Below are 25,067 nucleotides of genomic sequence, written 5' to 3'. Positions count from 1 at the left end.
GCAGGATGAGGTGGTTGGATGGCATCACTGACTCAATGGACATAAGTTTGAGCAAACTTCAGGAGATAGTAAAGGACAGGGAAGCCTGGTGTGCTGCAGTCCGTGGGGTCCCAAAGAGTCGGACATGACTTAGTGACTGAACAACAAGATGGGCATTTTATGCTTTCATGTTGCATCATCTCTGTCCCTATGTGGCAGAGCTTATGATATTAAAAAAAGATAAACAATTAATTGAAGACTTGTCTTGCAGCTAGTCCCTTACTAAAAAATCCCTCTCTTCATGAGCTATTTTGAACATACACCAAATAAAATTATGTATTCTTTAGAGAAGGAGCCTGAAAGAACTGTATGCTATTGCTTTTGGCCTCAAAGGAAAGCACTTATATTAGAAAAGATTTATTGAGTGTAGTTGTACATGTGCCATCTCTCATGCTTTATCCACCTATCAGAGGATAAAGACGTGAGTAAGGTATATCCTCTTCTCAGAGTAGTTTCAGTGTAGTGATGGAAATATTCACAAGTAATGTACAGGCAAAACAAAGTGGGCATGGAGGAGCCAAGAATAGGCTGCTTGTGGGCAGAGTGTGGAATTTGCCTAAAATCATCCAGTAGACACATTAACTCTTTACATACTTTGTATATTACATAGAAGACAAAAAATCAAATCATAATTTGTTAAAATTACATGATTCAGTACTTAAGCTATTTTTCTTTCTGTTTAAGTATTTGATAAATAAGCATGACCCAGATGTAAGGTAGACAGACAGAAGAGATTAATTTAGTTCAGATGTCGGCATTTTTATAGAAAGGTGGGGACATATAATTCATCTGAAGCGTCTTCATACTAACTCCTGATTAGGAGATAAAGACACTCAGTATTGACCTTCAGGTTTCAGAGACTGAAACTTTTGTGTTAACAGGAAAAAAAAAAAAAAATCCTTAAGATAGAGATATGCTTTAGGTCTTAACGAATTTAACTTTAGTGACAGAAGGTTTTAGATATATGAGACTTTCTTCCCTTTGGCTTTTCTTTGTGTGCAGAAAAGAAAGCTGTATTTTGGAGGCTAGCTTCCCAACTCTCAAATGGTGAAAGTGCAACTGTGCATGGGTTCTATAAGGCCCCATTCAGCTGTGAAGTGTTTGTTACTTGTTTCCAGGATTTATTCTGTGTTCTAGGTTAGAAACCCGGAGAAGGTAATGGCACCCCACTCCAGTACTCTTGCCTGGAAAATCCCATGGATGGAGGAGCCTGGTGGGTGGGCTGCAGTCCATGGGGTCATGAAGAGTCAGATACGACTGAGCGACTTCACTTTCACTTTTCACTTTCATGCATTGGAGAAGGAAATGGCAACCCACTCCAGTGTTCTTGCCTGGAGAATCCCAGGGACGGGGGAGCCTGGTGGGCTGCCGTCTATGGGGTCGCACAGAGTTGGACACGACTGATGCGACTTAGCAGCAGCAGCAGCAGGTTAGAAACCAGGATTTTTATTCTGTTGCTTGCCATTCTTCATTTGCAATCATAAACATTTATTTAAAGACCCCTGCTGAAAAAGCTTCATGATAAGATTTTTGGCTGAAATTTTCAAGAGAAATTAGAGATATGGGTTCTGCTTTTCTGAAGTTTATGGCCCAAAGGAAAAGCTCCATCCATTGCAAAATAATGAAAATACAACAAGATCTACAAAAGACCAGACCTTCAGCAGTTATAATAATTATAAAAATAGCTTATTTCGTAGGCACTTATTCATTTACTTATGTGACTATACGAAGTTCTTACATAGCACTGTGAGATTTATGCATGGCTGGCTGTCTCTGGTTCACAGGTGAGAAAATGGAGGCTCAGCAAGGCTCAGGTCACATAATTTGTTCAGGGGCCATGTATTAAGGTACTGTGTGTGCTGAGCTCTCAACCCAGTCCTGCTGTTGGTTTGTCTGTTTCCATCAAGATGCCACGACTTGAGTCAACAAGCACTCACAGCAGTGTACACTTGAGGCCCAGTCCAGGTTAGGTCTGCAGAGACTTAATGAAGGAGGCAGGATGTTAAAGGCGGGTTTTGAATCATTGTGGTCATAAAATAGCAGAGACCAGGGAGTGGACTTTGACGTTTCCCTGGCTTGGAAAGGAGGGCAGTATCGAATGGCCTAATCTGTCAGGGTGGCTTGCTCAGTATTAGTTCTACTCACACCTAATACCCTCTGCTCCAGCACTTGCCAAGATCAGCAAAATCTACTTTTAGACTCAAAATCATTACCACCTGTGAGTTTCAGGTGTCACTTCTGAATGACATAGCATTCTGCCAATTGATCCTGTGTATGGCTTGAAGTGGCACAGTTTGAGAAGTGTCTTGAGTCCATAGAACAGTGTTGCAAATGCTTTTATAATTTAGTCAGCCACATTATTGAAGGCATTAGGGTAGTTCAGTTTATTTCTCCCATCATTTAAAAATAGAAATCTGTTACCAACATTAAAATAAACATTTCACTGAGAATGAGTATTCACTTGGAAATTTCGGTTGAACTTCTCCCACTTCCCCCCATCTCTAGCAGAGTAATTAGAATATGTCTGTGAGTGTGTCATGTGTACAGATACATGTTATATCCTATTTACATGTATATTCCATAAAGGACTATGAAGTAAGTAGTCCATAGGTTATAGCTGAAAATGAAACAAAGTAAATTCATGGAACTAAAGGATGCATTCACCAATAGGGTCACCAAGTTTGTTTTGAAGTATATTTAATTAAAGGGAAAAGAAGAGAGTGGCAGAGGATGAGACAGTTATATAGCATCACCAGCTCAATGGACATGAACTTAAGCAAACTCCAGGTGATAGTAGAGGACAGGGAAGCCTGGTGTGCTGCAGTCCATGGGGTCGCAAAGAATCAGGCATGACTTAGCAGCTGAACAATAGCAGCCACACTTTGTGTGGTTCTTTGCACTGATTATAAGTAAGATTTGTGAAAATACAGTATGCCAAAGACAAAAGAAAAGATACTCTAATATACATGTGTAAATCTAAATTTATTATTACTAATAGTTATTAAGGCTTGAGATCAAATAATTGATAGATATGGTTATTAAGAATCTTAGTCCCTCTGTCTTAGTGAATTGATTTCTATTGCTTTTTTCCTCTACTGGTGTTAGACTTTATCCTGTTTGCACAATAATTTTCTGTTGGTAAATGACCTGGCATAAATGGATTTAAAAAATATTTTCCCTTCATGTACCAGGAATTCTCGGGCATGTTTTTTAAGATAAATATTCTATGCTAATATACTAATTTTTTGGCAAGAAAATTAGCACCTATATTTTAGTTCAATAGTTCTGTGATAAATGAAGTATAATTAAACATTCAGATTCTGCAACATGCACTTAAATATTAATTTGGATTCTTTTATGTTTTAGGCACTGTGCTAGGCATTGAATACATAATGGTTAACATAAACAGATGCAGTTATAAAAGTGCAATTATAAAATTTAGACATTTCTCAAATTTCAAATTGGCCATTGCAGAAATAATGACGTATTATTATATTCTTGTCGCCACAGAATTTAAATAATCTTGTTTATGGAATTTAATCTTTTCTGTGATTAAAAAGGTATCATTTATAGATGGCAGTAAATATTTATTTTAAAGCCTCTATCAGTGTTAGGCTTACTGTGAATAAGTAAAGCATTCTGTTTTCATGTAAGGAAGGTGCCATTTTATGCTTAGAATGACTGCTTTCCAAGTAAGCAAGAGGAGTAGCATCACAAAGTACGAAGAAAAGGAAAACTCAATTTTGAGTGGCAGCACAATACTGTAGAGTTTAAAAGGTCAGGCTAGTACAGGAGGCTCCAGTTTTGCCACTTAATATCATGCAGAATGTTGTGACAGCCAGGGCTGATACAGCTGAAAATATCTGCAGCCTTGGAAGCCTTGTAAGTTTCAGAAGGTCATTTTGGCATCATAGTAGAAACACTGATTCACAGGGAAGGTCAAACTGGACAGCCAGGCAGGAAGATAGGTTGCTTAACCCAACAGTTGTAGATTTTAGAATAGTTGTCAGCTGCAAAAACTGGGTGTTCTAATTTGCTGTGGCCATTTACCACTGAAATATTTACAGAGGAACAAGTTTTACTTGATGGGAGGGTTCTGATTTCTCCTTTGTAAAACTTTTTAAGTGTTGGATCTACAACCTTACCTGATACCAGGGCATTTGTTAAAATAATTTTATATATGTGTAATGTGTACTCCATCAAAAAAAAAAAAAAAAAAAGGATGTTAGTTGCCTTACTATGATGCTGCTCCTGCTAAGTCGCTTCAGTCGTGTCCGACTCTGTGTGACCCCGTAGACGGCAGCCCATTAGGCTCCTCTGTCCCTGGGATTCTCCAGGCAAGAACACTGGAGTGGGTTGCCATTTCCTTCTCCAATGCATGAAAGTGAAAAGGGAAAGTGAAGTCGCTCTGTCCTGTCCGACTCTTAACGGCCCCATGGACTGCAGCCTACCAGGCTCCTCCATCCATGGATTTTCCAGGCAAGAGTACTGGAGTGGGGTGCCATTGCCTTCTCCAATAAGCACACATCAAATAAGACTATGAAAAGACAAATCAGAAGGAAAAGAAATGAAACAAGTACTTGAGATGAAATTGAGAACAGAATTTATCTCTCGGCTTTCTGGAGACTAAAGCAAAAGCTTTAGGAAGTAGAAAAATCCCAAGTTTATTTGTTAAGATCTCTTTATATCCCATGTACAGTCTTATTCTTAGCTCTTAGGGTATTTGGTTAAATATTCTGACTCTGCCCTTGAGTGAAATCTTGGAATGGATGGATTCCAAATAATTAAGAAATGAAGGCTGAATTCTTCATTCTGGCCTTCAAGGCCCTTACTGGTTTGGTTCCAGCCCCAGATTCCAACATTATCTTCTGCCAGCCCCATTGCACATGGTGCTTCACACTGACCAGTTCCTCCAGCGTTCATATTCTGTGCTTTCTCCTGTCCCAGCCTTTGTTCCTTGTATTCCTGCAGCCTGGAGTGCCATTCGTTTTTGTATCCAATCAAATGAAACCCATCCTTCCAGGCCCATTTTAGATGTCTTATCCATCAAGAAACCACCCTGACTCTCTTTTAATCACCAAGCCTTATTGTTATCTCTCAGCACTTTCTTTCTTATGTGCAATTATTTGTGTATTAATTTTATTTCCCCAATAAAGCAATAAACTCTTGAAAGCTGGATCCATGTAGTCCCCCTAGATCTAGGCTACATATACTGCTGCTGCTGCTGCTCCTAAGTTGCTTCAGTCATGTCCGACTCTGTGCGACCCCACAGACGGCAGCCCACCAGGCTCCCTCGTCCCTGGGATTCTCCAGGCAAGAACACTGGAGTGGGTTGCCATTTCCTTCTCCAATGCAGGAAAGTGAAAAGTGAAAGTGAAGTCGCTCAGTCGTGTCTGACTCTTAGCGACCCCAGGGACTGCAGCCTCCCAGGCTCCTCCGTCCATGGGATTTTCCAGGCAAGAGTACTGGAGTGGGGTGCCATTGCCTTCTCCAGGCTACATATACAAGATCATCCATAAACTTTAATATAATCAGTGTGTATATACTGTTTTATCTATGTATTGTTTATCCTTAATATATTTATTTATTTAGTAAGGTTATTGTGTATGTTGGATATATTTGGATTTCTTTAAATAAAACATTTTTTTCCTAGGATAGTAGAGAAGAAAGAAAGAGAACTAAAAAAGAGCACTATTAGAGGAGTAGACATCTGCAGTTTTTGTCAAAGGAGATAATTTTGAGGCAGTGGAGCTGAGATTGTAATTTTTAAAGTTGTTTTGATTTTGGGTTTTCTTATTAGAAAACAACTTAATATTTACCTTTTTGTGTGTGTGTGCTGTAAGGTAACTACTAGAGAACAGCTTTGTTACATGTAAAGAGAAGTATCACTTAACGCTATTTCAGACCTTCAGTGCTTTCTCCCTAGTATACTTTTCTACCGTTTTAACAGCTGTCAAAAAATCTCTCTGCTTCTGCATTGCTTAGAAGTGTTTCAGTTATTCCATCTCCTGCACTGCTTTTCAAACACTGTTTTAGTGGCTGATACAGATCAGTCTTCCTGTAAGCATACTTGCTTTGCATATATTCAGTTGTGTTGCTTTCAGAGCAGTCTTCCTTTATCCTTATGCAGAAGGTTTCTGTTAATAGATTTTAAGTCCTCAAAAGCTCTGAAGGAAAGGTATGCTCTTGCTCAGAAAGCAGACAGATGAAAATAAAATCATGCCCAAAGATCCTTTTCCTTAATAACTCATCTTTTAATCATTTACTGAGTATTTAGGACCCTGTAATGTATTATTTGGGCTTCCCTGGTGGCTCAGAGGTAAAGAATTCACCTGTAATGCAGAAGACTTTGTTTCAGTTCCTGGGTCAGGAAGTTCCCCCGGAGAACTTCAGTATCCTTGGGCTTCCCAGGTAGCTCAGACAGTTAAGAATCTGTCTGTAATGTGGGAGCCCCAGCTTCGATTCCTGGGTTGGGAAGATCCCGGGAGGAGAGCATGGCAGTCCACTCCAGTATTCTTGCCTGGAGAATTCCCATGGACAGAGGAGTCTGGCAGGCTATAGTCCACGGGATTGCAAAAGAGTTGGACATGACTTAGCAACTAAACAACAATGTATTAATTACTAGATTAAGACTAACTAGCAGTCCTAAGAAGAAACCGATAAGAGGTAGTGTGTAATTCTCACATTTCTAAGTATACATATTAGTGTCCAGTGTACACCCCATGGACATACAAGGAAAAGAGCATTTTTCTCTCAGCTCTGTGAAGGGGGCCATCTTATCTCCTTCAGATTCTACACACAGGGTTTGCTCCTTCACTTACCTCTCAGAGCAAATCACTAAGGATGTAGTCATGGCCACTGTACCATACCCAACTCTATACCCAATCTCTCTGGTTTTTTTTTTTTTTTGGCTTCTATTGTATTTAAGGTTGTTGTCATTTCTACAAAGATTGGTATTAAATTGCCAGCATGTGTTGTGATTGAAATTTTAAGTTTCAAATCAGAAGATCTGATTTTGGATCCTGATTGTTCTGTTCAGTTAGCTTAGGAGGCTTGGGTGAGTCAGTCACTTAACCATGCCAGCTTTAATTTATTTGTTCACAAATGAACAAGATAATATAACCATCCTTTAGAGTCATGAGGAACAAATGGCAAAATGCAGATGAAAGTAAATTGTATACCAGTGAATCAAATATTATCTGCTACTACTACTGCTAAGTCACTTCAGTCATGTCCGACTCTGTGCGACCCCACAGACGGCAGCCCACCAGGCTCCCCCGTCCCTGGGATTCTCCAGGCAAGAACACTGGAGTGGGTTGCCATTTCCTTCTCCAATGCATGAAAATGGAAAGTGAAAGTGAAGTCGCTCAGTCGTGTCCGACTCTTCGAGACCCCATGGACTGCAGCCCACCAGGCTCCTCTATCCATGGGATTTTTCGGGCAACAGTACTGGAGTGGGGTGCCATTGCCTTTTCCCAATATTATCTCCTATTGTTGATAGGAGAATGTTAGTAATAGAATGTATGAGTTCTGGGGGAAAAGTAAATTTTTCCAAGTGGCTCCTCTAGTCAAAACTTTTTATTAAAGAACAAGATGACCATCTTGCAGATATTATAGTAAATCAAGAAGAAATGTAGCACAGACCAACTTCTCAAGAAGTTAATCTCTCCAGGAGTTATTAATGAAGAAACATAGTTTGTAGTTTTGTTGAAGGAAGCTTAAAGTCTTATTTAAGTCTTTTTCCCTCTGTTAACTTGAATACAGAGGTTTTACTTGAATTTAAATAAAGAGCCAGGTGCTAGTTATATATGAAGAGCATGATTTGACTAATTCCTACATAAAGTTTCTCTTTATTCTTTGGATGCACACACATACACACACATACACACATATACAAACATACATGCATATCTACACTCCCATACATACATTACATTTTATTTCTTATTTATTTATACTACTAATAATTTTATCAGATTGTAGTAATTAAGTGCTTGTTTTTTCTTTTTGCAAAATAATTTTACTATGTGGAGCCTAAATATCACTGTCTCTATTTATTTTATATATTTGTGTATATATGTATATATTTGTTTATGTATATACATATTTGACATTTTAATGATAGAAAGATATGGGAAGTTTTAAGATTACCAAGTAATTATTTTTTTGAATTTATTCAATATACTCTTTCAGATATACTGGGGTACTTTTTATTTTTTTACAGATTAAGTAGCTTTTATATGGTGTGAACTCTTGAGCAGAACTGAAACATAAGAGGTTTGTGACATAGGATGATATGAGTAGTATCTTAGATGATGTGGAGGGGCATGTGTGGTGCCTGATTTAAAATAATATTAAAAAAAATGAATGTAGCAGTCCCTTATAAGCAGAATCTAAAAGGAAATGATACAAAATTGGCCCATTTGGTGGTGTAACCTCAAAGGTCATTCTGTTGAGAGAAGGACAGACATCTGTGACTAGTGTGTAAGTCTTTTATTTACTCTGATATAAAATCACCTTTGCATACAAATTTCTAGTTGCCAATGATGTTCTGAAAATAATGAAATATTTAAAAATAAACCTTCAGTTATGACACTGAAAAAAATGAATATAACAGAACTTTGCATAACATTTTGCAGGCATGTTGATTTTCTAAAGTAGTTAATAGAATATAATCAAAAAGCATGTCAGCAAATCTCAAATAAGCCATCATTTCAGGGCAGATATTCTGGGAAATTACTGGGTAGAAATGCAGTAAACAATTTCTGGTGGAAGTAGTCTTTTAACTTTAGTTGATTATGATTGCCAGAATTTAATGAGATTAAGGGTAGCCTGGGGAGTTTGCTTAAAATGTAGATTACTGATCTTCTTTACCCTTAGTAGGTCTAGGGTAGGTCCAAGGAATATGTGTTTATAAGTCACCCCTGGGTGACCAATATAGAGAGTTCGAGGATCTAACTGAATCTCTAATTTCCCAGACAGAACAGAAAGTGTTGCTGTTAATAAACTGTTGGCAGTTACTGGAGTTTATTAGCCAGTTACTGACGTGTTGTGATTTGCCATGGAAAGCCGGTCATTGGTTTTTAAGTGCATATGATGCTGGTAGAAGCACATACAGCTTTAATCACTGTCTCATTAGAAGGATGTAGTCAGCTTTTCGGATCTCCTCATGTGTTACAGCTTTTCTAGAATGCACAGAACCTTATGGGTGATTAAAATACTTAAGAAAGGGATTGTCTTTTTTTTTCCTGTTTGGCAGAGGAACCAAACCTCACGTTGCCATATTAGTTTGTTCAAAGTGTGTTCAGTACATATACTGTTTTGGAAAGTACAAAATCCTAGGAATAGAATCTTGCTCTTATCTCCTGAGAAGTTGTGACTGTATTTATACTCTGACAACATGGTAAAAGCACACTGTCAAAAAGAGAATAAAAGCATTAGAAATGCCCGCATTTTGCCAACCAACCATCTTAAGTGTTTTGAAAATCCAGTTTCAGGTTCCTCTTTATTCTGCGAACTGTTATTTAATAACCGATAAAGAGTTTGAGGAGGGTAAAAGGAGGGGAGAGTGTTTTGTTTTCTAATGGGACACATGCCCCTTTGCAAAATCATACAAGAGTATATACCTACCTCGGTTTTTTTAGACTGGAAGTAATGCCCTCCACTTCAGAACACTCCAGTCCAGGGCAAGAGGCCCTCTGGCCTCAGGAGAAATTACCACACAGGGAAATGTGTCTGGGCCTACATGAGTTCACCAGAGTTCTATTGTGCCTTAGCTAGTTTGATAACGCCTTGCATTATTTATAGCACTTGTCAGAAACGATTTCCTTTAGTCAATTAGTGTCTAAAAAAGAAGCGGGGGGCGGGGGGGAAGCAGGATATTTTCTGACATTTGTAGAAATAATATGCAAAAAAAGCACTCCCTTAATCATATGACATTGTGCTGTCAGAGATTTTCCTAATATAACATGTCCCACAGAGTGTTAACTACATGTTTTGTTTTTATTAAGAAGCAAAGAATGGTAAGCTATATATTTGTTTTGATACTTTGTCAACTCAAACATTTATTCAAACCTCTGGCCCCTGTTCTTTGGCAAATAATTGCAAAATATAAATATAGTAATTGTCTTAGCAATGCGATGGTTTATTTTGAAATAACAGGAGTTGAACAACTGATTTTACAAATGTTTCCATCGATTAACTGCCATGTAAGTGCTAACAACTGAAAATGTTTAGCAAAACACGAAGACAAGGCTTCAAGTTTATATAGGAAAAAGACATAAAACTTTCACTCCTTTCTTACAATAGAAATTTACAATATGGTTTGAAGGATAATATCTTCTTTAGGGCCTTACATAGATTTAATAAATGTAGAAAAACGTTATTAATTGCGAGTAGAAGTATGTAATGATAAATGTTTTCTTAGAATAAGTTTGATGTTTAGTTCAAAATTAATATTTGCATATACTTTATGTCCAAAGTATTTATATTATTAATACCACTCAAATGTATGCATAGTTTTGTATATATAATTGCAGTATTGCTTAAAATAATGAAAAATTGGCATTTATTTAGGTGACCACTAGTATAGAAATGGATATAAAGTAATACATAATTGTTAAAAAATATTTATGTGAGTCTGTCTCTATTGATAAGGAAAGGTCATTAACAGATTTTGTAGAAAGCAAGCCGAAGGACAATATGCTTAGTATGTTTTTATCATTACTGTAAAAAAAATTAAAAAAATATTTAAACTGTGTATGTGCGTTGTATGTGTAGATGTGTGTTTGTGTGTGATAATACATGGAAAAAGGACTGAACACACCGTACTAATAATAGTGGTTACGCTTGGGGTTGGAGGGGGTTTGATTTGGCAGTAGAAAGATGGGAAATTCTCAATAACCCCTTCTATATGATTTAAATTTATTGACAGTGAAAATCCATTCATTTGGCAATGTCTAAAACCAAAAACAAAAAGAAAGAAAAATATATGGAGTTAATATATGTGAGAGCTTCCCAGGTGGTGCTAGTGGTAAAGAATACACTTGGCCAGTGCAGGAGACATAAGAGACAAGGGTTTGACCCCTGGGTTGGAAAGATTACCTGGAGGAGGGCATGGCAACTCACTCCAGTATTTTTGCCTGAAGAATCCCGTCTCACAGGGGAGCCTGGCAGGCAATAGTCCATAGGGTTGCAAAGAGTCAGACATGACTGAAGGAATTTAGCATGTAGATAATGTATGTAATTCATATAAATTACTTGCTAGAGATTTCTGTCTGTCATTTGAACTTACATGTTACTATCTCTTCTGGGTAATAGCCTTATCATTTATACCCATTGGAGGAAGAAATGGCAACCCCCTCCAGTATTCTTGTTGGGATGATCCCGTGGATGGAAGAACCTGGTGGACTGCAGTCCATGGGATTGCAAAGAGTTGGACACAGCTGAGCAACTGAGTACTTATACCCATACTTCTAGATCACAAAAGAAGGCAGAACCATAGTTAACAGCATAAATTGTTATTTTTTGACTTTGAAATAATGTAGGTGTAGTGGGAGAAAAACTCAAAATTTAGATAAACTGTTTATTTAACTTGTGATTTGCTTCTGAGCCTTTACATTTCTAATTTGAGAATTCTTTATTTTCACCGTCTGATTTTTTGCCTTGTTTTATTTTACATTTCTTTCTGAATGTGAACTTCATGGGACATGCATTTTGGTGTGTGTCTGCAAAGTTCCTCTGAATGAATGACTCATGATTCCAGATCTGCATTGCACAAGTAATGAGATTTCAGTTCTTAAGTATGTTAGAAATTTAAGGAATTAGAGTTGTTGCACAAAAGTGTGGTAAATGATTTATGTACAAATATAAATTTAGTTATCAGGGAGACAAATTTTATCTTTTTATCCAGTTAGTCTTGTATTTCTAAGACTTGCAGAATCTTTCAGTGTTTTTCTTTTTTATAAGAGAAGCCTTGTAATTAATAAATGTTGAGGTAGGCACCAACAAAATATACCTCCCTGTTACCACTGTGGAGCTGCTTGTTTAAATCTTAGGCTTCTGCAAAATAAATTCTGAAGCTCTGGCTATACTGTATAGCAGTTGCAGTAATATTAGCAGAGTTTGTTGTTGTTTAGCATCTGAGACCTAGTTTAGTATATGTGTTATGTGGAACGTTCCCTAGAAGATAACAGCTACGTTGAAGTGAAAATATGAGTTATTAATGCATGTCTGTTTTGAAACATATCTTCCTCTTTTTTAAACCAGGGAAAAACAACTGGGTCTTTATTCACTGTTGGTCAGGGAAAGCCTAATTCTGATATGCATGTGAGCGTATGTGAATTTGTGATTTTTTTTGTTTAGGAAAGCTCAAATTAAACTGAAATTCTAATATTTTATTGTTTTTAGGGATAAATTCAGTTGACATTGGTATATTATTAAATGTATGTTTGAGATTATTTGTTCAAAAAGTAATCTTTAAGATCAAATATATAAATCAGTAGAAATATCCCTAGGATTATAATGTTAAACTGTGTGGTACCTTTGTGGCTTGAGTATTTGTAAAGTTTGCAGTAAAAGATGCATTTTTGATGTGATGGGGATTTTTACTGATGAAATGGAAAAAAGGGGATGTGTGTGTATTATGTTTTGTCATCAGAAGTCCATTAATTCACTTAATTAGGATGCATTCAAGTAATAGCATCCTATATTCGTTTGATATCGTTCATTATATTCTGAAGAATAATTATTTTTAGATCTTTTTGAAGTTGAAGAAATACGTGCTCAGTTGTGTGCGACTCTTTGCAGCCCCATGGACTGTAGCCTGCCAGGCTCCTCTGTCCATGGGATTTTCCAGGCAAGAGTACTAGAGTGGGTTGCCATTTTCTCCTTCGGGATCTTCCCCACCCAACAATTGAACCCACTGTCTCTTGGGTCTCCTACACTGGCAGGCAGAATCTTTACTACTAGCACCACCCTCTTTAATACACATATTTTTCTCATAATGATTAATAATTAAGCAACAGATTTTGGGCAGTCTTCAATAGAAATAAGCCAGTAAGATCTCCCAGGTTGAGCTTACTAGGTTACATTCTAAATCATCTGTTAAGATCAAGTTAGTGTGCTCAGATAGAGTTGATAGTGGGCTTCCCAGGTGGCTCAGTGGTAAAGAATTCACTTGCCAGTGCAGGAGACACAGGAGATGTAGGTTCCATCCCTGGGTTGGGAAGTGTGATAGCTATGATTATTTGATTCTAATAGAGATATGCTTTATATTTTAGCCAGATGTTTTTTACTTGTTTTTGTCATTTCTTCACATACTGATTTTATAATTTAGCTCGATTGGACCTACTCAAATGGAAAATGGGCATAGGTTAATTATGGAAAATCTTTTAATGACTACTGGCTGTGAGAATGGTTTCTGCCTTGTAAAGAAAGTTGAACATTGAGGCAAAGAGGTTCACATGCAGCAAATTTTCACTGATATACGGGGTTCTATGGGAATATTTTCTTAAGTCTCTCGTTAATCACCTCCACTAGCTTTGTTTGTAGTGATGCTTTCTAAGGCCCACTTGATTTCACATTCCAGGATATCTGGCTCTAGGTCAGTGATCACACCATTGTGATTATCTGGGTCATGAAGATCTTTTTTGTACAGTTCTTCTGTGTATTCTTGCCACCTCTTCTTAATATCTTCTGCTTCTGTTAGGTCCATACCATTTCTGTCCTTTATCGAGCCCATCTTTGTATGAAATGTTCCCTTGGTATCTCTAATTTTCCTGAAGAGATCTCTAGTCTTTCCCATTGTGTTATTTTCCTCCATTTCTTTGCATTGATCGCTAAGGAAGGCTTTCTTATCTCTCCTTGCTATTCTTTGGAACTCAGCATTCAGATGCTTATATCTTTCCTTTTCTCCTTTGCTTTTTGCTTCTCTTCTTTTCACAGCTATTTATAAGGCCTCCCCAGACAGCCATTTTGCTTTTTTGCATTTCTTTCCCATGGTGATGGTCCTGGGTGTTCTTTGGAAGGAATGATGCTAAAGCTGAAACTCCAGTACTTTGGCCACCTCATGAGAAGAGTTGACTCATTGGAAAAGACTCTGATGCTGGGAGGGATTGGGGGCAGGAGGAGAAGGGGACGACAGAGGATGAGATGGCTGGATGGCCATCACTAACTCGATGGACGTGAGTCTGAGTGAACTCCGGGAGTTGGTGATGGACAGGGAGGCCTGGCATGCTGCAATTCATGGGGTCACAGAGTCAGACACGACTGAGCGACTGAACTGAACTGAACTGAATCAACTTCATTCGTATTTTTGAGTTATATGATAACGTTATTAGGGAAGCACGGGTGACTTTGCTACCATTCGTCAAGCAATAAAGATCATATTGAAACACGTTTTAGATGAAGGTATCACCAGCCTCAATAAGAAGCTCGGTGATACTGTTCAGAAGGTATGGAGATGGAAAATTAAGATTTTGACCCCTAGTTACTACGGCAAATAAAATATAACTCATAAAAGTAAACTTTAAAATCAAAGTCCATAATTATAGTTTTGCTCTGGAAATAACAATATCACAATGTATCACGTTGCATTTAATGTTCAGAGTTTTGTCATGCTTATTTCACATTGGTAGATTTCAGTTGGGTTAATGAATCATTCTTCCTGAAAACTGCCAGAATAGTTAGATTTGTTTTTTCTGTCTTTTAGCACATTGCACATGTATTCAACACTGTTGATTTTACTGTAGTCTTGTGTTCTGACTTCCTAGTTATTATTTTGAAATATTAAATGACATGAACGGATCAGAAATGACTACCTAAGGCTAACAAGATAACTTCATCTTTTTGTAATATACAGAGTAAATAAAACACTAAATAGGATTAGTATTTTGTCTCAAAGAATGATAAAGTAGCATTCATAGTGTTGTTATACTTTCTTATGGAATAGAGGGAAATGTTAAAAGACTGCCTGTTTGGAATCCTAAAAAAAAAAAGCAAATTTTCCTTCTTTAGCCAGAACTGAGGACTGATTCTGTCAGAAATGCACCAATAATTATTTACATGTTAAAAATTTGCAAAACCATGTGTATCTATTTCAAATTATTTCATGGATTAAAAAGACTTCTGTCAGCTTCCCAATTAAGGAAGTATAAAAATGGTTTTATGTTAATTAACTTCCTTTCCTTATGCTTTCTTTCCAATAAGTGGTCTTTGATGCTGATTTCATTCAGTTATAAAGGTGACATATCAGTGTTTTAAACTGTGTATCTATTGTTTAGGCATTATAAGTTGTAGCAAATATTTGTAAACTAGTGTTCAGATACACTAAGAAAAATATTATCATGCAACAAATGCTGATCGTTGACTTAGTCTGGACCTTGTGCTGTGTTGGTGGTGGCTGTTTGGTGAAGAAACTAGCTGGTACCTGCCTGCTGTCACGGAGCTTACATTTTAATGGAAAAAGCAGATGATAAGCAGATAGTAAAATAGGTACATACTATTATGAAAATACTAACAAGAGTTGTAAAGAAGAATAAAGCAGGATAAGGGGCTGGCAAGTCTGCACTGGTGTTAAGAGGAAGAGAGGTTTGCATACTTTTGACAGTGGGCCGAAAAGCTTCTAGGAAGATAAACTTTGCTGTAGGGACTGGTGAGGGCACATTTAGGTACAGAACTGGTGGCTCAGGCTACAAAATGCAGCAAGACGTCTTGATATTTATCTTCTAATACCTTTTTATGTTTTATAATTTTGCCTTTTATAGGAATCATTTCAAAATTCACTTTTTAATCACTGCATAGAGACTTCCTGTTTCGTTTTTGTCTTAAATATAAATCCTTAAAGGGACAGTAGTCATTATCTAACTTGAAAGTTTAGTTGCTTGCTTTTGGAATTCTAATCTTTAGCAATAATGCATCACCTAACGGACTTCCTTCAGTATCCTTCCAGTAAGACACCACTGGATGATTAGGGAAGCAAACCTTATCAGCATCTTAAAGGAATGCTTTGATAGATCTTAGATTACTTGTTTGAGTTGGTAAACATAATCTTTCTTTCCTTGCAAGCAACCTGTCACCCAAAACAATGCAGAGCGTCAGACCAGTAGGCCACGTTGCCTATTGCTGTGCCATTCCAGAGGATTTGTGGTTGAAAGTTATCTTTTTTCTCAGCAATTTATCTAAAACTTCAGTTATTTGCATATATTCTTTATGATTTTTACCAGTATATTTATTATTATTCCTTAAATTCTTTTGTTATACTTTAGCCTCTTCCTAAGTTACATATCCACACACTTTGACGAGCTTGTTTTAGCATTCTGATGCATCTATTAAAATTACGTTGTTTCTGCATCACTGAAAATCACCATGGGTGCTACCACTAGGGTGCTTCCCCCTCACTGAGAAACACTGATCTTAGCTTTTTGTTATATGGAGTTGAATACAGGTGAAGATTGCATTAACCCATTCAGAACACAGTTTTTTCCCATGTAATAAATGATTTTGTTACTTTATTTAGTCCCTTGTGAGTAGAGAAATAGCTATATAGCCTCCAGAAATGCTTAGTTATTTGTTTACCAAAATCTCTGTTAATATTTGGGAAAAGCCATGGGCAAAATTGTGCTGTGAGCTAACTTAGTTTACTGAAGTGATACATTGCTAGTTACAGACTTGTCGACACCAGTGAGCCAGGGGGAGAAGTTTTGGACAAGGCTCCTTTTCTCGTCAGCTCCAAATATACTCAGCAAAGTTGGCCGTCTCTTCCAGTTAGCTTGAAACTTTCTTAGTAAGTTAACAAAAAAAAAGAAACCTCAAATAATTACTAAGTTAACTTCCTCAATACATAACATTTCAAAATCAAAACTTATGAAAAAAGTCCCCCAAATTCCCAGCTAACTACTCTGGCATGTAGAACCAATCTGCCTATATTTGGTCCAGAAGAATTGAAATGATTAGTGAACATTTGTGACTAGGAAGTTTAACCTTGCTCATAGAGGCCAACCAGTTCTCCAAAACAGAATTTTAGTCTTATTCCTTGTGTCTGTTTATCCTGTATTGCACAATGTATGCAGCCTTTAAATAGATATTTACATGAATGCATTCCACTGTTAAGGGCTTCCCAGGTGGCACTGAGGTAGGAATCTGCTTGTCAGTGCAGGAGTTTCAGGAGGCTCGAGTTCGATCCCTGAATTGGGAAGATCTTGGGTAGTAGGAAATGGCAACCCATTCTAGTATTCTTTCCTGGAAAATCCCATGGACAGAGGAGCCTGGTGGGCTATAGTCCATGGGGACACAAAGAGTCACACGCCATTGGGCACGCACATGTAATAATCCACTGTAGTTCAGTTCAGTTAGTCATGTCCGACTCTTTGCCACACCATGGACTGAAGCACACCAGGCTTCCCTGTCCATCACCAACTCCCAGAGCTTACTCAAACTCATGTCCATCGAGTGAGTGATGCCATCCAACCGTCTCATCCTCTGCTGTCCCCTTCTCCTCCTGCCTTCAGTCTTTCCCAGCATCAGGGTCTTTTCTAGTGTGTCAGTTTTTTGCATCAGGTGGCCAAAGTATTGGAGTTTCAGCTTCAGCGTCAGTCCTTCCAATGAATATTCAGGACTGATTTGCTTTAGGATAGACCGGTTGGATCTCCTTGCAGTCCAAGGGACTCTCAGGAATCTTCTTTTTGAACCACAGTTCAAAAGCATCAATTCTTTGGCGTTCAGCTTTCTTTATCATCCAACTCACATCCATACATGACTACTGGAAAAACCATAGCTTTGACTAGACGGATGTTTGTTGGCAAAGTAATGTCTTTGCTTTTTAACACACTGTCTAGGTTGCTCATAACTTTTCTTCCAAGGAGCAAATCCACTGTTAGTTTAGTGCTAATATATATCAATTGCTATAAGAGTAATTATCTGTACTTCCTCAGGCTTTTTCTTTTTATACTTTATCCTATTTTTGGTTTCTTTTCTTCTGTCTTTATATTTTATTCTTTCCATTTACCTTAAAGTAGAAAATACATGTGAATTCTGATATCACTTAAGGAGAAACTGATCTTGGTTCTTGGGAGGACTATGCTTGTTTGTATCAATAGAACGTGTCACATGATGTAAGGAACTCTACACTTTACTGTTTTGAATTTGATCAATAGGTAAAAGAAGGCTCTTACCTTAAAAACCTATATAGGTTGTTAAATTTTGATTGTCACTGAAAACAGTTAAGTTCTCCATTTCTTTGTTTTTCTTCAGGGAAGTTTATTACATATTGAAATATCAGTCAAAATTTTACCTCAGAAGAAGTTTACCTGTTAGCTAATGCCTTTACAGTAGCAGTGCTTCTTTCAATAATTATTTGCAAACAATACATATTTTTAGGGTGATACATTTGCAAGAATTCCTACAATCTGCACAATACCCATACACATTTAAATATTATCTCTATCTATTGAACAAAAAATCCATTACCACTGAAGTATTGGTCCAAATCCTATAAAATCTTAATTTTTATTAAAGTTATGAAGATTTCTGGTCTTCCCTGAAATTATTTTTGAATAAAGAAAAAGATTACAAGATAGCATTCTGATATCAGCAGTTTACTCAAATACGTTTTTTTCAGATAAGATATGAGTTCGTTACACCCAGTGCCCTGTGTCGAAGGCTGAAACACATATTATCAGGTGTAGCTGGAGTATTTCATAAAGATCAGTGTACAGTCTGATCGCTCACTTGTCCATGTCTGGCTAATTATAAATATTTTGATTATCACCTTGACTAATACATTTTATAATAGTATTTTCAGCTTAAAAATACATAGCTATATTTTTTCAGTAATACTTTTTGACTTAACTGGTCTGCTACAGAAAATATAATCAGAACACCCATTTGTAAGCATTTTAGTAATTAAGGTATATTTTGTTACTTGAGTACGACTAAGTCTGTAACATGGTAGAAGGGAAAAACAATGCTAGAAATGAATTTTGTAGTTGTATTTAGACATAAATACAGTACATAAATACTACTTGGGGGTTACCCCAAGTAGTGAAGTTATTCCTGTGTGCCATGCCATTGCCTTTCCTCATTGTTTGGATCTCATAGATCATGATGAAACTTTCCTCAGGGTTGGACACATGTCCTCATAAACATGTTTATTTCTAATAGGTTGAATAAAATTATTTTCTTCAACATTTAAAAAAACATCATGTTCCAGGGACTGGGTTAAAAAAAAAAAGTGGCGATAAACACCCTGTTGTTGTGGAATTTATAACCTGGGGGACAAAAGTTCTAAGAGATACAAAGTACTGAGAATATTGTGAAGGGGTAGACTGTTTAGCAGAGTTAGCATAGCCTTTTTAGAGAAGGAGATATTTGAATAGCAGTTTAAACAAGAAGGGATGAGGAGGTATGTGTCCATCCAAAGGTTTAGCATGTAACAAGTTTCAGCAGCTCCCACCTGGATGGTGTATGCTGAGAACCCACAGCCCCTCTCTCCCTGGGAAAGTAGAGGTGCAGGGCTGGGAGAGACCAAAAAAGATAAAATGTGTCAGTTTAAAACAAGGGGAAGGGAGAAAGAGGGAGTTGTGCAGCATGCTGATAAGAGGTCAAGTAATGACAAGGACTGTGCAGTCTTTAGATTTGGCTTTGATGGGAGCATCGATGACTGTCACTGAGCAGTAAGGTAGGAGTTGTGCAGGTCACACCGATACATTTTTAAAAGTGAATGGAGGAGGAGGAAGCAAGAAAAGAGCAGTGTAGGTGACTCTTCAGACTTCTGTTTGGGACTGATGAATTAGGAACATTAGAGAGAGGTGATGTATAACTAGGCAAGGTCCCCTTCCTCCTACCATGTAACCCCTTCCATTTTAGAGCTCCTTTAGCATTTTAAGAGCTAAGAGGAAAAGCAGGAATATATATAGCAGGAATTTAGAGAGGAAGAGGACTTAAGAAGGAGCCAGTCAAGGTAGCAGCTTAACCTTGGGCAGTAGAAGAGAGAACTGGGAGACTGAGAAGAAAGATACAAAAAGATAGTTTAAAGATGGGTGGTAGGAAGGTGAGAGAAAGTTCATGACTGAGAGCTACTATTTTTATTATGAAATATTTGTGACATGTAAGATCATATCCATTATTGATAGTGAGAGGAACACAGAGGAGGAGGGACTTGATAGTGAGGAAATTTTAGAAAAGCTGGAGTGTCAGAGGGGGCGGTCCAGGCCAAGGGGAGGATTCTTAGGCATTTGGGAAGCCTGAGTGACCCTAGAACACAGTAACTTACAGAGGCAATAATGGGTGTGTGTGTGTTTTCAAGTTTGTGTTTGTGGGTGCTCATATGTGTTTATAGGGGTGTGTTCCTGCATGTGTTTGTGTATTTTTGTGCTGTAAAGTTAATGCCAGTGCTGAAATAGAAATTGATCATTTAATTTACTGAAGTTTATGGGGCTCCACCTGTTTTCCGTCTCTAAGCCAGACACTTAAGGGTTCTAAGATGTGTAAGATTGTTTCTGGCCTTGGGAACATGCCGTCTCATGGGTCAGTCATATAAATGCAAATCAGACACTGATTGGGGAGCAGAGGTAATTGGGAGGAGGCAGTGTTAATATATGGGTGGATGGGGATGAAGGAAGTGACATCTTGATAGAGTCTTGGAGGAAGTGACATGTTGGTAGGCTTCCCAGGTGGCTCAATGGTAAAGAAGCCGCCTGCCAATGCAGGAGATAGGGATTCAGTTTCTGGGTTGGGAAGATCCTCTGGAGGAGGAAATAGCAATCCACTCCAGTATTCTTACCAGGATGATTAGGTGGACAGAGGAGCCTGGCGGGCTACAGTCTGTGGGATCCTAAAGAGTCGGACAGGACTGAGCACGACCCCAAAGAAAAGGAGGTAGTGGTTGCAGAGAGAAAGACAAAAGAGATGTTGACCACAGATGTGGTACACACTCACAGCATGAGGTAGTCGAGAAGTTTTGAATGCAGAGCAAATATTAAGGAAGGTGAATAAGTCTTAGAGTTTGTGACTAACTTGGCTTTGTTTTTTATGGAACCAGGAATTAGGACTAGAAAATTTTTTGAAAACAAAGATACTTCTGGAGCATCAGTGTGAATTTTTTTTTTTTAATCTTTCTCAAAAGTTGTGGCTTTTTGTAAAAAAATATTTACAATATTTTCTAAACCTAGTATCTGGCAGTTTCTAAAAAAAATAATGTTAAAAATGACAGTATTAATCTTAAAACAAATTTAAAAAATTCTGCTATATATCCATGTTTTATCTATATGTATGTGTGTATATATTCATATTCTGTATTTTAATTTCCAAGTTATAAACATGTTATATGCCCATTGGCCATTTTTGGCCCTGGAAGAAGTAATCAGATACTATTTATTATACTGTCATTGCCTCTTTGGAGTGTGAAGCTTCTAGAGTTATTTAAGCCTTGTTTCCTTTGGTAGTATTCAAAAGGGAAAAAATAATATGTCTGCTATTCTGTAACTACTAAGCATTTTGGGGAAAGTTTTCCCATTCTGATTGAAAGTAAGTTGTTAAAGGCAAAAATGCCCTGCTGTATATAGGGAACGGTCTTGTGGTGCCGAGTTACTAGATCTTTAGGCAATGGGGGGGTCCCTCACCCCCCAACCCCCAGCCTCTGGCTTCATTTGTACCTCTGAAATGCATCATACTGCCCAAATCAAACTGCTCACTTAATATTTAATGTTTCTGCGATGGAATCACTTTCTCCCTTGAGGTTGACTTCAGATTTGCCAGACACACTGACAACACTGCACTCCTTATTTCCCCCACATGACCTCAGCTTTTGCTTAAAAAATGTTCAAATAAAGGATGCTTTTGTTCATATCTCGCCTGCCTGTGATATATTGACAAAGTGTCTGCGGGCTGAATGGAATAGTTTTACAGTAGGAGTGCCACTTTCAGTGGAGGGGCAGGACTTAGGCTGGAGAAGGAAGTGAATTGGATAGGTCAGGAGAATGTACCATTTGTAAACACCCCTTTCCTTTTTTATTCACGTGTCAGGACAGCAGGAGCAGGCTGTTCAGTGCCTGTCCCTGCGCAGAGCCAGAGGGAAAGCAGCTTGGAAGTCGGCTGCAATTTTTAAACCTTGCTTTTTATTTCCTGGTAATGATCTTCAAGTGCTTGGACTTGTTTGGGAAGCTGTTTTGAAACTAACATGGTTTAGTCCACTAACTGCATGTTGGGTAAATTCAAAACCCACATGCTCGTCCTCTTGCAGTGGAATAAGTCACATCTGATGGACATTTTCTGTGCTTATAGCATAGTAATGAACGTCTGACAGGCGCGACCTTTCATAAGACAACCCACACTATTGGCTTTCTGCCCAGAATATTGCTGCAACACTATCTGTGATTGGTTATCTCTCTATCATGCATTGCTTCACAAGGGGAAACGGCCCCTTTTTTTAATAAATCTACGATGGCTGGCTGCAATATGCCTCACTGTAAGTAGTGTGTGTGTGTGTGTATGTGTGTGTGTGTGAGAGAGAGAGAGTGAGAGAGAGGGAGAGAGAGGGAGGCTGGCTTGAATATGACTTAGTCTGGTAGCACATGGCAAGGTTGTGATACTGTCTTAGGACATCAGTGAAGAGCTACTTAGTAAATCTTAACCTATCTCTTTTTTCTACAGGTTGGTACTAAGAAGTGCCTTTCCTGACGTCTCTGCTGCTTGGAACCGCTTCTAGAGCAGTCTCTGCTTTTGCCTTGCTTGCTGCCAGCTAGACTGTGACGACAGCACATCCACCCTCCACCTCTAGCCCAGACACCCCCATTTCTACTTATAATCAAGAAAAAAGCTCTAAGTATCTGGCATTGCCCTAGGCTGCTTTAGTTTTAAAAGAAAAGTTTGCTGAAAAAGTAAGATATCTTCTGCCAGGAAATCAAGAAGGAAAAACAAAATCATTTTCTCGATTTTGCTCTAAACTGCTGCATCTGTCTATGCCAAACTAATCAATACCGATTGCACCACCAAACTCCATTGCAAATTCAGCTGTGAGGAAATTACCTTTCAGACAACTTTGCTGAAAGCAGCTTGGAAATTCGGTGTCAGAGGGTCTGCCACGTTTTCATGCTTGCATTTTGGGCTCCAAATTGGCACTGGGAAGGGGTTACTGAGAGCACAAGGCTGATTCGAGGCCGTACTTTTAAACGTTCATCTACTTACGATCCTAGTATTTCTCTAAAAACCAAAACCTCTTTGAATTAACAGTTTCATGCTGTGAATTTCTAGTGGGAGATCTTTTCCTTGATATTGAGAACACAATTTTCCATGTACTTTTAAAGCAGGGAGTGGGGGAAAAGTATTTTGGAGGGGACATTTTCATCATTTTACAGTTTTATCAGTTCAGTTTTTTTTTTTTTTTTTTTTTATTTTTTTTTTTTGAGGGGGGTTGGGTTTGTTGGTTTCACTGAAAATTTTAACTACCTGTAAAATCTAAACATGGCTGTTAGTGTCACACCAATTCGGGACACAAAATGGCTAACACTGGAAGTATGTAGAGAGTTCCAAAGGGGGACTTGCTCACGGCCAGACACGGAATGTAAATTTGCACATCCTTCGAAAAGCTGCCAAGTTGAAAATGGACGAGTAATCGCCTGCTTTGATTCATTGAAAGTGAGTAAATATTATCTTATTTTAAGGATACGCAATAATTGAATAAAGGGGATATGGACATGCAGTCCACTGAGTTTGGAATTATGGATTGCTTTGTTAACAGTTATACAGTGTCTTCTTATTGATGATGTTGGGGTGGGGGACTTTATTGAGAAGCAACAGAGCCAAGTCTGGCCAAACTTTGTTATGATAACTTTTATCTGTCCTTTAATGCTGTGATTTTTTTTTTTCCCTAGAGCAGAAAGTGTCAGCATACTTTTACTTAGTACTGGCTAAGTCAGTCTAGAGAAATAGTAAATACAGATACATGTATGTGTCAGCATATGCATAGACTGTATATGGGGCTATAGCAGTGGCTAGATGGGGATGGTTTGTTTTTGCTTGTTTGAAAACGTGCTGTATAGTTGTAAAAGAAAAGCAGATTTTGTTAGCTAAACTTGGATAGACTTTTTATATTAATATTTTGACATTATGGATTTCCTTTTTATTATATGAGCATATTATTTTAAGGCCAGAAGCAATGCATTTTATGGAAAATATAACTAGAAGTAAGGTTCTGAACTGCTCTTACAGTATACTATCAGAGGCATAAACTTTGTTGAATGTGAGTTTTATAAATCAGTGGAAACTCTATAAAAAGTACTATTATTAATTGGACTTTTTTGTTTCTAAAATTCAAATGTGAAGTAATTTAGCAGGTTTTTTTCTGTTAGCTCCTGATTATTATTTTTTATTTGTAACAGTATCAGCCAGACTGTAAAAAGTTAGCTATTGTGGGTACCGTAATCCTAGCACATTCACTTTAGTGTATTTTGGCATTCAAAATGTCATTGGATTCATATTTCAGCTATCAAGGTTGAAAGTGAGTCTTTTAAAAGATAGCATACATGTCTTTATTTTGATGTGTAAGGTCAAAACTACAAATGTGAAGATTCCTAGGCACTCTCTACATACTTGGTTTAATTGAATCGCCTTTGAATATTAATATGCAGGTGTAATTCACTCTGAACCTTTGAGAAGGAGGTTGCTATCATTTTGACAAATATATAGAAGTGAAGGTTTCATAGACATATCTTGTCTGATGCAAAAAAAAAAAAAGTGCTATAAAAATTTTTCTTTAATACCATAGGGGAGAATTAACTGAAGTATTTAATACATAAGTTAACCCATATCTCACCCCAGTGTTAGGAGTTAAGTTGTGAGTTAACTCTTTCAGTACATTGCTTCTTGGTCAGTTTGTGCTGCTCACTTTGCTAAAGTTTTCACCAAAGACTCAAGGATATTATCTTCAAAGTAGAATATAAAAGAAAGCATTAACAATAAGAAAAATATAATGTTAGGTTGTTCTTAATGACATAGTTCTAAAGATCAATAAACAAAAGTTATAAGTTACCCTG

At 37.6% G+C, this 25,067-nt stretch overlaps 1 protein-coding gene across 36 annotated transcripts in view; it reads left to right on the top strand.

The window, feature by feature from the left end:
• Positions 1–25,067, top strand: part of MBNL1 (muscleblind like splicing regulator 1) — a 222,661-nt gene that overhangs the window by 39,301 nt on the left and 158,293 nt on the right. For 26 of the 36 annotated variants that reach the window (XR_011464841.1, XR_011464838.1, XM_070374527.1 and 23 more), the window contains exon 2: positions 22,687–23,670. The exons of 5 other annotated variants lie outside the window; for them this stretch is intronic. Coding sequence is in view for 26 of the 31 variants with exons in the window: in XM_070374527.1 (XP_070230628.1) it covers positions 23,497–23,670 (174 nt within the window). In the remaining 5 variants the exon portion in view is untranslated. Of the gene's footprint in view, positions 1–22,083; positions 22,162–22,317; positions 22,502–22,686; positions 23,671–25,067 lie in introns of those variants that run through there. 5 more of the 36 variants (XM_070374645.1, XM_070374685.1, XM_070374517.1 and 2 more) reach the window with 4 other exon arrangements.

Source organism: Bos mutus, chromosome 1 (genome assembly GCF_027580195.1).
Source record: "Bos mutus isolate GX-2022 chromosome 1, NWIPB_WYAK_1.1, whole genome shotgun sequence".
Taxonomy (NCBI): Eukaryota; Metazoa; Chordata; class Mammalia; order Artiodactyla; family Bovidae; genus Bos; species Bos mutus.
The sequence above is the reverse complement of the archived record's forward strand: the minus strand, read 5'-3'. Positions and strand labels throughout refer to the sequence as shown.